General features: G+C 42.5%; 1 protein-coding gene across 4 annotated transcripts in view; it reads left to right on the forward strand.

The window, feature by feature from the left end:
* Nucleotides 1–2,198: 2,198 nt before the first annotated feature.
* The window catches only part of MAP4K4 (mitogen-activated protein kinase kinase kinase kinase 4), a 217,776-nt gene continuing 206,850 nt past the window's right edge, over nt 2,199–13,124 (forward strand). For all 4 annotated transcript variants that reach the window (XM_090020650.1, XM_090020658.1, XM_090020664.1 and 1 more), the window contains exons 1-2: nt 2,199–2,604; nt 2,996–3,061. In XM_090020650.1, coding sequence (XP_089876776.1) covers nt 2,548–2,604; nt 2,996–3,061 — 123 coding nt within the window. In that variant the 5' untranslated portion in view covers nt 2,199–2,547. The remainder of the gene's footprint in view (nt 2,605–2,995; nt 3,062–13,124) is intronic.

Genomic DNA, 13,124 nt, shown 5'->3' on the forward strand with positions numbered 1-13,124 from the left:
ATGCTGAAAATACGTTGGCCTGATAAAAGAGGGTGCACTCCTCTTTCTAATGAAGTAAATAGCATTTAATTCAGTGGGAATGAGGTCCTTACCAAAGTAGTTTAGGACTAAGAGAGAAAATTCTCTCTCTGTTATTTTAAAGTAACGTATTAGTCAATCAGTCAACTTTATCAGAGACCTTTGTTTTATAGCTGAGCACACTGAAACCACATGTCAAAAGGGGGTTGCCCACTAACTTCCCATTTTTTTACTGGAAGAGGGTAGGATTTGGCCTTTCATTCATAGGGTTAGATTTCCAGAAGGAAAACCTGTGGAAGCAGGCACTGAGAGGCTAGATTTGGTGCAGGTCAGATAGGTGTGCCCAGAGTTTTTGACAGGAGAGGGAAATGCTGCTTCTTCACCAAAAGCAGCACCTAAGCTTTCTTTACCACCCTTTGTTGTGTGGGGTAGGGAGAAGTCTGGACAGTAGAGTAGTGTGTTGTATGAGATGCTTCATGCTGGGGTCTTTTTGGAAGGCCTCCTGGTGCTTTCATAGGTTTACAAGAATTTGGATCAAACCATGATTTTTTTCCCCTAAAGTGATGGGTTGGCTGGGACATTCTCAGTTTTTAGCAGCTCATGATCTTATTTTTGTTTTTCTACCCGTATTCTAGTACTGAACAGAATGGTAAACCAAACAAAAACCGGACAAATTAAATGTAATCTTCTAGAACCAAGCAAGGACTACAATGGCAAATTCCAGTCATGGTTATGGTAGTGAGAAGGTATGTTTGGGCTTGCTGTACCAACCTTTTAGTTGCATTATTTAAATTTTATTTTTCAGTAGCACCAATGTGTTAGGTGTTTTCTACATAGAAAATAATGTGTGGCTCTTTGCTTTAAGGACTAAAGCCTTGATCCTGAGAAGAGGAGTAAATAGGTTGTAGCTGTGTTGCTTTAAGGACATAGGCAAACAAGGTTCTTTGGGTCAACTGCAGATGCTTCTTCAGTCTGATGAAGGGTATTTATACCCGAAAGCTTGCAAAGAAGATTTTTTCCAACTATTTGAGTTCGTCTAATAAGATATCAGATCTACCCAAAGAACCTTGTCTGTCTTGATCCTGACAAGACTTTTATGTAAACATTTAACTTTAAGCAAGAGTCTGTAGTACCCTGATAGTATGTAAGTCCTTGTAGCATTAGGCCATAGACACAAAAAAAATCAGCAAGCATGATGTAAACTAAGCTGTCATTAAGAAACCTCTGTGGAAATGTATCTGTATCCTTCCCAAGACATTCAGCTCTGATCTTGTGATTGTATCCCTGCAGCCAAGCAGATTTTTGCACTGAAGTCCCACTGAAGTCAGCAGGCTTTTGTACTTTCAGGATCCTAGCCATCCTATATAGACACACACACATCAGTGTTAACTTCTCTGTATCCATATGTATGCGTGTGTATATATAATCTCAATATAACATTGATAACATATATCAATGTTAACTTTTCTGTATCCACATGACAAAGGACTTCATTGAGAAGCCCATCCCGCCCCAGCTCATGCCTGTATGCCCCTTGTGCCTTTCATCCAAGTGGAGTCAGGGGACAATGCCCCAATGCCAACGGAACAAACGGGGCCTAAAATGGCAGTGGCAAACCAGACACCCCGCCGGAGTCTGAGCCTGGGACCAGCCGTGCGCCTTCTTCTCCGGCGGGGCACAAAGGCGGGCTCTCCCGGGGCAGCTGCAGGCAGACAGAGCTCGGGGACTGGCAGGAGAGGCGGTGGCGGGGGTGTCCCGGCGGGGCGAGGAGGGCAGTGGGGACACACCACCCGTAGCTACAAGCACACAAAGCCGCCCCCCGCCGCGTCGCAAGGGCTCGGAGCGCCCTTTGTTCGGGGAACAATGCGGGGCGGGCGCGGGCTCCTCCCGCGGGCAGCGCCCGGCCGCCGCCGCCGCCGCCGCCGCCGCCGCCGGGACCGCGCTGCCTATTGTTCGCCGCCACACCCAGCGCACGGGGCCGTCCCCGCCTCAGCGGGGCCCTGCGCCCGCCCCTGCTCTCCCGGCGTTACCCGGCAGTGCCTCGGTGTTTCCGCTGGTTTTCCTGCCGGAGAAGGGAAGGGGGAGCTGTCGGCTCTCGGCTTGGAAAGGGATCCGCTCCCTCCTCCCCCCCCCACCCTCCTCCTTCTGCCTCCTCCTCCTTCCCCCGCTTATCTTTGTCTCGCTCACACGCTCCAGCCCGGCTGCTGCCACCGCCGCCCTCCATGCCCCGGCACCCGCGGAGCCAGGCAGCGCGGGGCGGCTGCGGGGCCGGGGGCTGCCCCTCGCCATGCTGTGAAGCCGCCGCCCGCCCAGGACCTGCATCGGGGTCCCCAGCAGCGGCGGCAGCCCCCACCCCTCGCCGGCGGACGGACCCGCGCCCCGCCCGGCCCTCCTCCTCCTCCTGCTGCTCCTGCTCCCGCCCCGCGGGGCTGGCGTGAAGCGGGCGCGGAGCAGCTCGGGCAGCGCGGATCGGGGCTGGTGGGGAGGGCAGGAAGGGGCACAAAATAAGCAAGGAAGAAGGGGGGGAAAATGGCGAACGATTCTCCGGCCAAAAGTCTGGTGGACATCGACCTGTCCTCCCTGCGGGTGAGCCCCTTGCACGCCTACTTGTGTGCCTTTGCGCGGCTATTGGGGCGCGGTTGCGCGCGCATTGGGGGACGCTTTTTTTGCATGGGTTTTTTTTTGGGGGGGGGGTGCCACCTTACAGGAGGCACGGGGCTGGGGGGCAAGCTCGGGTGGGTGCCGAGCAGGGTGGGAGGCAGTGGGGCGGTGGGGGGAGCCGCCAGGCTGCTTTCCTTTGTTTGCATGTGTTGGCATGTGCGGGGTGGGGGACAGGGCGCAACAGCTGCGCGGCCAACATCCTCCCCGGCCCCAGCGCCCCCCTGCCTGCCCAGCGCTCTGCCCTCAGCCACCGCTTTGCCACACGGATACCTGACTTCTCTCCCCTTTTCATTCCCCTTGCCCCACCCCTGTGTAGGACCCAGCTGGGATTTTTGAGCTGGTGGAAGTGGTTGGCAATGGCACCTACGGGCAAGTGTATAAGGTGGGTGTCTTCTCTCAGCTTTGTTTTGTTTTGTCTTTTCTTTTTTTTCCCCTGGTCTCGTTTTGTTTCTCTCCTGTCTTCCGCACACCACTGGCTCTCTCCGCTTTGTTGCCTGCCTGGCTCTTGCCAGGCCGCCCCGGTTTGCTCGCAAAAAGTTAAGTGCGATACAAAAGGTGATGCTGATGTTACAGGACAACTGTGCCAGCTCCCTGCCCACTGTGATGTTTTCCCAAGGACAGCCCCTGGGGGTTAAGAAAAAGGGACAGAAAGGACTGTCTTAACCACCCTTTCCCCAAACTGTTTAAGATCTTCCTTAGTTTTTTTCCCTTCTTATCAAGAATGCAACTGGCTAAGCAATCATGGGGGGCCAGCTGAGGAGGGGAATGTGCTCCTTGCAAATCCATTAAATAATAAATGAGGAAAGGAAGGTCTTGCTTTTGTGCCCTCTTAAAACAAAGGGGTTTGGCTTTGTTTGAAACTTGGGCAGGGTTTTCAACCAGGAAACCAGGTGACAAGTGGCTTTAGATGCCAGGTCTAGGCTAAGCGGTGCTGCTTGTAGGGGGTGTGTGATTGGGGCAGGGGAAGAGTCTGGGAGCAGTGACAGTAGACCAGCAGAGCAGGAAAAGATCATTGTCTGCAAACAGTAAAATCAGAATTCCTAGAATAACCTGTTAGACGAGTGTATAAAGAACAAAAAAAGTGAAGGGAGAGAGAGCCCGTGTGGGTGTGAAGCTATGGTCTACTTTTTAACGTTCAGTACAGGAAACAAATGCACATTGAGACTGCATGACTTTGCAATGAGCAGCTCTTACCAGTATGACTAATTAACTATGATCCCCATTTATTCCAATAAAATGGAAATTGGAAGAGGGCATTCTTTTCTGTGTCTTGTGTGTTGTGTTTTTTTTTTTTTTAAATAAGACTACAGAGCTTAACCTTTCCCCAGTTGTAAGTTGCTATTCTATACATCTCCCTAACTGTAAGCAAGCCATTTTGGTGCATCTTCTGCAAACAAAAAGCATTTGGTTTTTCTTTGAGAAAGTAAGCTCCAGCATCAAGGATAGAGGATCATACTATCCATAATGGACAAATGTCATTTAAAAGTAGAAATCGAATATCTTGACTGCTGCTGCTTGCAAAAGGCTGGAAAACCATATGGCTCAACAGGCCTGGGTAAGGTATAAAGGCTGATTAGAAGCTGACCTCTGACATTTCCCTCAGGGTAATCCATTTAATAATTATTTTTCTGTAATCTTTCTGCTACAAAGCTTGCATCACCTGGACCCTCTTTATAAGAAAAAATGGGGTGTGAATGCCTGACTTTAAACTCTCTTGTTGATTATTGCAGCTGGTATATTGTTAGTTGGTTTACCTGATAAGGCTTTGAACTAATTAGTTGATTCTTTGTTGGGTTAACTGCCTGACAATAGGAGTTCTTAATTTCATTTTGTTGAAGTGCCCTTGAAGAGTCCTAGAAAAACTACTAAACTCATCTCCACACTACCTCAAACTTAGCCAACATATTTATCAAACAATGAATAAGTAGTCTTGATTGCATGTAAGTTAAGAGTCGTGTGTTGGAAAGACCTCATTGTTGATACTACAGTTTAGAAATTATCTAAATGCTGCTACCTTTGTTAGAAACTTCTTGGTCATAAGCATCATATTTTGGCAAGTGTGAGCTTACAATAGGGGACAGGTTCATTTTTTGTCTGTGTAAGGTGACATAAGCAGCAAGACTTTCCCAAGATAAGAACGCAAGGTTTATGGAAACAAAGGTCTGATCCTGAGTTCCTTGCATAACCTAGACACCTTAGGGCTAAGGTAAGAGTTTTGCATGTAAAAAGAATATAGCAATGGGCCCTAAATTAGTAGTTAGTTTTCTGAGTCCTCAATTCTGTGTTTGGGGTGGGAGGAGGGAATTCAGTACTGTGTCAGGATGAAAACTGACTGGATTTGTTTGTCAAATGGAAATAGATTTTCAGCCATTTAGGATTGCATTACAAACAGTCATTATAGATTTCTCAGATATTGTTAGTTTGATTTACTTCCAGGTTTGTCTTGGCATCAGTGATGATGTCATCTGGACTGTAGGTATATGGTTGGCTGGCTAACTGCCACTGCAGAGACTACAGAGGGAGCATGAGAGTGCATTACGTTATCTCTTTGTCTAATTCATATACATTGGTGATTATACTGAAGGTGGTTTGTTTTGCTTAGGCATTTCTCTTCAGAACATAAAAAGATCCTCAACCTGTTGACCATAGTCAATAGTAGTTTTTTCTCTCTCAAGTCCACTCCATTTCTTTGAAAATGGCTTTTTCATGAAAAAGAGAAATTATAGAAGATAAAAAAACACAAAACAAAACAAGGGGTAGGGGGGAATGGTGAAGGTCTAAAATAGGCTTCTGAATCAATATTTAGCATTTAGAGAGAGCCCAAGTTTTGCAGTGTAGGCAGAGCCATTCACCAGTCTGGAGCATTATGTATAAATATTGGGATTTTGTGCAGTTACAAGAGTCTGCCAACATGGAATTCACTGTGGGAATGGGACATAAGCAACACTGCTTTTCAATAGTCTATCTCCTAGTCAAGTGAGTAGCTTCTACCTTTATCTTTTTAATCATAGACTTGGTTATTGTGCCCCATTTTTCTGGGGAACTCTGCATTTCAAGAAAAGCATATTATGCAGTGATGAATCAAGGGAAAAAATGAACATGAGATTCCACTAGGCTCAGTGTGATTGAATGAGATGGAAATTATTTAGTTACTATGTTCACTGTGGGAAGGTTAGTTAATTTATTGGTTTGTGTCCAAAAGCTAGCTACAGTCCACTGTCAGAGAATTTTTATTTCCTCAGTATAAGAAGTGAGGATGTGTATATGGCTTGTCTAGAGGTTGTTGGCTCTTTTGTTTCAAATGATGAGAAGAAGAAAAATAGCAACTTCTAGTGTTCTGGGCCAGGAAGCAGGTAGTTAAAATTTTGAGATACAGTGAGTGAAGTTGCTCTGAATTTCTGTGGAAGTAGAAGATAGTCAGGTTTCTTTCTTAAAAGTATAAATTGTAATGAGAGAAGTATTTTTATTAGAATTCTAAGAGGAGTTTCTCTTCAACAGGTTATCAGCTGATTTTGAGCTGAAAGGCATGTGCAGACTTGTGCACCAATGTGTGTTTCCTTCTTTTAGATTGCAGAGCTCAGCTAGCTGTGTGTTCTAGTCATAATGTCTAGTTGTCAGGGTTTTTTTAATAAACAAACAATAGGAAATGAATTTATTGTTAATCAAGTTTCAATTTTCAACTACCATATTTTATTGACGGCTTATTTCTAGAAAAAGGTGCATGTGGTATGTGAATAAATACAGTGATATACTCTGATACAACTTGCTTTTGGGAGATTATCTGAATGACATGTAACCTGATGACATATGTAGTTATGATGTAATTGTACATGTTTTTGGGGGTTATCTTTTGGAGTAAGTTCTTTGCATACAGTGTCTTCTAGTCTTTAAGTCTATCACATTTTATCAGAGCACTGAAATGCAAATTCCAGCAATATTTATCTGTCAGCTTGTCTTAAAAATTTTCTATGGATCATTTGCAAATACTGCAAATCATCCCAAGCAGTATTGTACTTCTTTAGTTAGTTTATTTTCCAGACCAAAATAGTAAACTTCACATTTGAAGGGTAAAGTTTACTTAGCCAAAAAGAAAAAATGTTTACTTGTAATTTGAGAGAAAATCTTAGTAAATTACTGTCTTTTTTTTTTTTTTTTTTATGTGCAAAACTTAGTATATAAATGATAGGGATTTGGTCACTCTTTTAGAAGTTTCATGAAATAGATCTGAAGTTAATAAAGTGGCTGCTGGTATGTAATTTACAAGCTAACTTTAGATTAAACTATAATAACATTTAATTATTTCTCTTAGAAAAAATAAAAAAGATATTAACCTTTTATAAAAACAGCTGTGGTACATGTGCTGTTACTTCTGTCCTTCTTACATATGGCAACCACGCATTTCTAGGTTGGCAGAACTGACTAGGGGAAAAAAAAATTCCCATGCTAGATTTGAAGCATAACAAAAAAAAGTGCCAGAAAGCTCGGAGTTAGGGGCGACAGTCCTAAGTTCCCTTAATTCGTGCTGGTCTTGCTTTCTAAGTATCTTGTAATAGTTAATTCATAGTGAAGGCTTCTTTTGTTGTTTTATGTCGCAGCCTTTCAAAACTGCATGTAAATGATGCGTATTGTCTAAATTCTGGCTCAAAAAAGGAAATAATGTAAGATGTGGTAGTTTAAATGCTGATTTGAAAATAAATTAAACTAGGATAAATTGTTTTTCTCTCACTAAGGATACCCTCTCCCTCAATGGATTTTTATTTAAAAAGATAGCTTCTTTTTGTTGAAGGAGGGGATGTAGCGCTTGGTATTTTTAACTAATTGTTGACTGATTATATAGCATAGATGCACTTTCTTTTCTGTCTCTCTAATAAACGTTCATCATTGTGGATTCAAATGATTTTTTTCAGATGTGAATACAATTCCAGTTTTATCACTATAATGTCAAACTGTATTCAGTATAGTATAGTCACTTGGTTTCAGGAACTGGACCGGATCAGCTTATTTAAGCATGAACTGCTTTCCTTCTTTTCCTCTTATTTTCTGAGGGAATTTCATTGTCCAGTACTGATTTTTTTTTTCTTTTTTTTTTTTTAAATTACAAGCACTATTCTGCCCTTACCAATTCATTCAAGGAAAAAAAAGAAAAGAAAAAGTGGTATTTTTAAAAGTTTTTATAGTTGCATGTATTCTCATTTTACTCAGTTGCATTGTAAAAGGATTGCCCACTTCTGAAAAGCCCCCCGCCCCCCAAATCCTTTCAATTAAATATACAAAAGCTAGGCAGGTGGCCAGTGGGGATTACTGATATTTATTTTTATTTAAAAAAGTGCAACCTGCTAATTGTGGGTAACCACATGTTTCCTCTCCTCTTCCCTCCCCCATTCCATCTGTCTGTTTGTCAAACCTACTTTTGGTATTGTGTCTTAAATCAAATTGCGAGCTCTTGGGGCATGGGATGCGTCTTAGAACAGTTAGCATGGTGACTGCCTCTATGGCAAATCCTTCACCTGGTGAGGGTCTTTCTGTACTAGATTGTAACGTACATAAAAATGTAATATTAAGAGCTTGATCCAACTCTTGTTAGAAGTCGGTATGCAGACTTCTCTTCAGTGGAGTTTTGGGCTTTGACTAGGACTACAGAACCTGTATCTTTTTCTCCCACATCCTTTTTCATTTTGAGTAGCCACTCTGTTCTACTCTATAAACTGTTCTGTTGTGAGGAGACCTCTTCTCAATACCCAGCTTCCTGTGTTGTAGCTGTTTGGAAGGAGGATTCTTCTCCCCAGCTTGTCCAGGGCGAAGACTTTCTGTATATACAGATTTCTTATTCTCCCATCACCTTCACGGAGAGATGAAAAGGTACCAGAGAAGTTTTCTGTGCAAGTCTGAGTAATAGTGGGTGGCTTTGATTGCAGAAGTGAGGAACAGGTAGACAGGCATACCACTTTTTTTCTTTCCCACAAGCCCCTCCCTTTGAGAGGTTATGAGGACAGCCTTAGCCTATATTTTTCTTTTTGTGGAGTCTTCTTCACTGCAGGGACTGCTATCGGGGACCAGCAGGAAGTCTCTAAGGCCATGAAGTAAATGTGGAGGCACAAGGGATTGTCTGTGGCTATGGTGACAGCAGCTCCATCCCTCCCATTTGGTGGAATAATGCCAGGGAATTTCCCTGAGGGGATCTCACTTTAAAAGAAGTGATCAGCCCTTTCTGCTTGTATTGGCTTTAGTATAAACCTTCAACTGCAAAGATAGCTGAGTTGTCTTATGGTCTAGTTAGTATGTACTCCTTTTCTTAAAGGTGAAACTTTTAGTTTGAACATCATTTCTAGCCTCTTGGAGTGATCACACATTTTTCTTAAAATGTAATCTTAAGGTTTTTATATATTTTGTCTCTAAAGCTAGCTCTTGCAGGACTATTTCTCATTTCTTCCACTTCCAGCTTTGAATGATATTGGCCCCTAATGTGATATTGTTAACTTATGGCAAATAGGTTGATGCAGTCATAATTGTAGAAGATCTGTATCTACAGCATTATTTTAGGACTCGCCTACCATTAATAGAGTGGTACCATTCTACTAATACTGTTCAGTGGTACTCGTACTAGTACCATTAGCTATGATAGCCTGAGGCAGGCAGAAGGCAGGGCAAGGTGGCATCTTACAGACTATTTGCTTCCGAGGCATGAGCTTTCATAAGTGACAATCTACTTCATCGGTGTCTGATGAAGTAGGTGTTGCCTACAAAAGGAAACCGGTGCTAGCCTGCCTTACCTTCTACCCACCCTTAGAGTTGATAGGGAAAAAAATCAGCTGACTTCAAAAAAAGTAGGTAGGGTAGCAACTCATAACTATGCAAGATGCTTTTTTTTTTTTTTAATCAGACCCTTAAATTCAGAGTGCTCTGTCCGTAATTTTTTTAAAAAAAGCTGTAGATAAAAGATTAAAACTACTGTCTTAAGAGACCATCTTTTTTGAACCTTTTTTGATTTAATTTGAAGGTATTAAAATTAGGTCTTGTTACTCAGTGGGAGTTTGGTTGTTTTTTTTTGAGGTTTTCCCATCTCATTTAGATATTTTTTTTTTAAAGTGCCTTCCTCTTGGTTGCTGCATGAAAGACTTGTTATGCAGGGTCACCACTTCTCTGCTTGTACAAGTGTTGCCAAATGCCCAGTGTACTATTTCTAAGGTTTTGGTGCCCCTACATCCCATAAAGCAACGATGAAGTAGGTTGTTACCTACGAAAGCTTGTGCCTCTTTGAACAAGTTAATTTCTAAGGGTTCAGACTGTTATGGGTGGGGAAAAAAAAAAAAGAAAGAAAACAAATACGCTTTACTGGAAGAAACAGCGTGTTAGTTCAACCTGTCTCCACAGTGTCTGTATAGATCAGACGCTTCAGTGAGGCTTTTTGGTGCTTTTATCTAATAGGTGATTCAATCAGGGATTCACTCTAATAGCTGTTTAATCGGGGAGCTCTGAAGTGGTAGATGACAACCTTTTTGGCAGGTGTGCCATAAATTAGTCCTGCACTATCCCCAAGTGCTGCTCTGGTCCTCTTCCTCTGCCTGAGCTGCTGCTCCGCTTTCTGCTGCCTGCCCTCTCTGTGACTGTGCTACCTGTCCCCTCCCAAGTGTGCCTCCTGTGACACGGGTTGCTTGTGTTGCAAGTCAGCTGTTTGTGGTGCGTGCACCATGGGTTGACCACCCCTACTTTAGAGAATCTTTGCTGTTGCTTCTAGTTTTGTAGTAGAAGAGTAGCAAAGTACTATTCAAAGCCTTGTGAGGCAGTTAAAGTCGACTAGTATGGCACCTGTTTCAATTTGCTACTGCTTTGTAAATCTGTGAGCAGCATCGTGGCTAGACAGGGGTAGGTAGCTATATTAGCCTGAAATCAGGCAGAAGGTAAGGCAGGGTGGCACATTAGAAACTTGTTCAAGAAGGCTTAAGCTTTTGTAGGGGATGACATGCTTTGTCAGAAGCTGTGCACTGTTGGAGAACTTAATGTCAGGGACTGAGAACTGCTTAAGAAGTGGAGATCAACCAACCTTGCAAGAGCCTAAAAGTGCTGAGGCCTGAGGAGTCAGTAGATGGGGATTAGTTAGACACCTCAGGTGAAGTTAGAGGCTAATGCACCCTGGGCAGCCCACTGGTAGCAATCACAGCAACCGTAGGCAGGAGTAGGAGGGGGTGGAAATTAACTTAACATGTAATTCACATTCTCTGCTGTCCGGGGCAACAAACAACCCTAGCTCCACCCTTATTTTTAATATCAGTCTCTTACTAGAGTAGAGGTAGGTCTTGGCTAGAATTTGGGGTTGGAAGAATGTGAATATGAGCAAAAGGAGAAGGTGGGTCTCAGTGTAGTATCAGGAGATTTGTTGGGGAAGAAAGGAGAAAATACAGTAGGAGAGGTCAGAACATGATTTGGGGAAAGGAAGAGCAAAAGACATACTGGAATGGAGGAGAAAGGGAACCAGTCTTTAAATGGAAAACCGCATCAGGATTGGAAAGAAAGTACTGTGATTCTCAATTAAATTTTTTAATAACATATTTGTTAGAAAGCTGGCATTCTGTCAAATACAGATCTGTCTTGTGCTACTCTGTCAGGGTATACTGGTCTTGGCTTTGTGGGCATGGTATCTCAGGAATTTTTCACATTGGTTGATAGGTACTTGGTACAGCCCAGTCTGTGTAACTTTGCTAGCAGAAATCTCAATAGGCAGAGTTAAAACTGTGTTTTGCTGGCATACCTCATGTTTGAGGAGGTGTTGTAGCTTTGCTTGTAAAAATGCAGCTTATACCTGCCAAAGCGTTCTTTCACAAGGTGCCTTCTCCATTGGTATAGCTGTAGTACATCAGCAAAGCCTTATGAAGGGTAAACCTCTGCTAACTAAACTTTGTAACAGTGTGGTCAAGGTGGCAAAACCCCAGTGGGAATGCAGTTTTTGATATGGCTTACTTCCATCATTGTATAGTCTTTATTTAACCACCTGATCCGTTCTGGTACAGTTCATTAACTTGAGGAAGTTGTACCAATTTACAATATCAGTATGACATCATATACTCTCTCTGAAATAGTTGCATCGGTACAATAACTCCTGTCTAGACAAATTTTTAGACCGTTTTTAGGGCTCCAAACTCTGTTTAAAAGGCAGTACTTGTGGTTGAATGACATACCCCTGAAAGTAGGGGCCATAATGGCAATGCTGACAAACCCTTAATAGTAGAGTCGCTAGCATATGCTGCTATAGTAATCCAGAATATCCCTCCAGGGGATTGATGCAGTAGTGTCTGAATGAAACAGTAATGTATCTCCAGAGTGGAGACCTTAATTGCATTTCTTTGTGCTTCTCCAAGAAACTGATAGTACTGCATATCATTAGTTGTTTTGCAGTGAGTTAATGTGAAAAAAATGAGTTGTATAGCAAGCATTACAGATGTGTTGGCTTGTTAATTGGCTGCCTTATCATTTACCCTAGATATTTATTTTCACTGGTTCAGTGTTTGATTACTTTTTTTTCCCCCGGATTGTACTATAGTTTAGTGTCTTATCCCTGTCTTCTGACTTTACTATGGCATTATTAAGGAGCAGAAGCTGGAAGATGCCATGTAAAAGGTGCTTGATTTCATTCCTAACTTCATGAAAGTCTGCACTTGGATGGGATCCTCTGTCAGTGAAACAAGGTTTCCTGATCCAAGTGTCATATGAAAATTGACCTATTTGGAAACCATTAATGAAGTGAATCTGCCTTTTTTTTTCCCAGGCAGTATCTCCTCACTCCTTAGGTAGATTACCTATATTAAGATTTGGTACATAGCTATAGATAGCTTTGTTTGCAGACCTTTTTGAGAATCTGAGATGAGCGATTTGTTAGAAACAGGCATATTCTCCAACTGCACTCTAATTCATGACAGTAACCTTTTGAACATTTTTCTCCAATTCAGTGCTGCTTCTACAGCATTAATGTACAATTCTACAGTATTGATAGGTTAGTATTGTTAGTTTTCAGGACAGAGCTAGAAGCCGAGGTAGAAGAACATCTTAAACTTATGGTCAAGTAGAAACGCGTTAAAATCAAATTACTGATGTCAAGTCTGTCTCTTGACAGATACATTTTTTTACTTGCCTGCTACCCTACAGAACTGGCTTTTCAGCTGTGTTACCTCATGCTTTCCTCTTGCCTAACATCAGTGTAATACATTTCAATCTGGTTGTGAATATTTTATTTTTAAAATCCAATCTGCTGTAAATCTTAGTGCCCTTTCTACTAATTAACACCTTTTTTTTAAAGTGATACATTTCTCATCCCTCTAGCAACCATTATAGGTGTTCCTCTGCTGCTTATGCCTGTACTTCCAGCACCATTAGCTGAGTTGAAATATTTTAATTGTAATGTCCATTGTAAATATGGGATTGTACAGGACTTCCTGTCTTTTCTCTTTCATGTT

This window comes from Crocodylus siamensis, chromosome 1 (assembly GCF_052110815.1).
Source record: "Crocodylus siamensis isolate JL-2025a chromosome 1, ASM5211081v1, whole genome shotgun sequence".
In the NCBI taxonomy this organism is placed as follows: domain Eukaryota; kingdom Metazoa; phylum Chordata; order Crocodylia; family Crocodylidae; genus Crocodylus; species Crocodylus siamensis.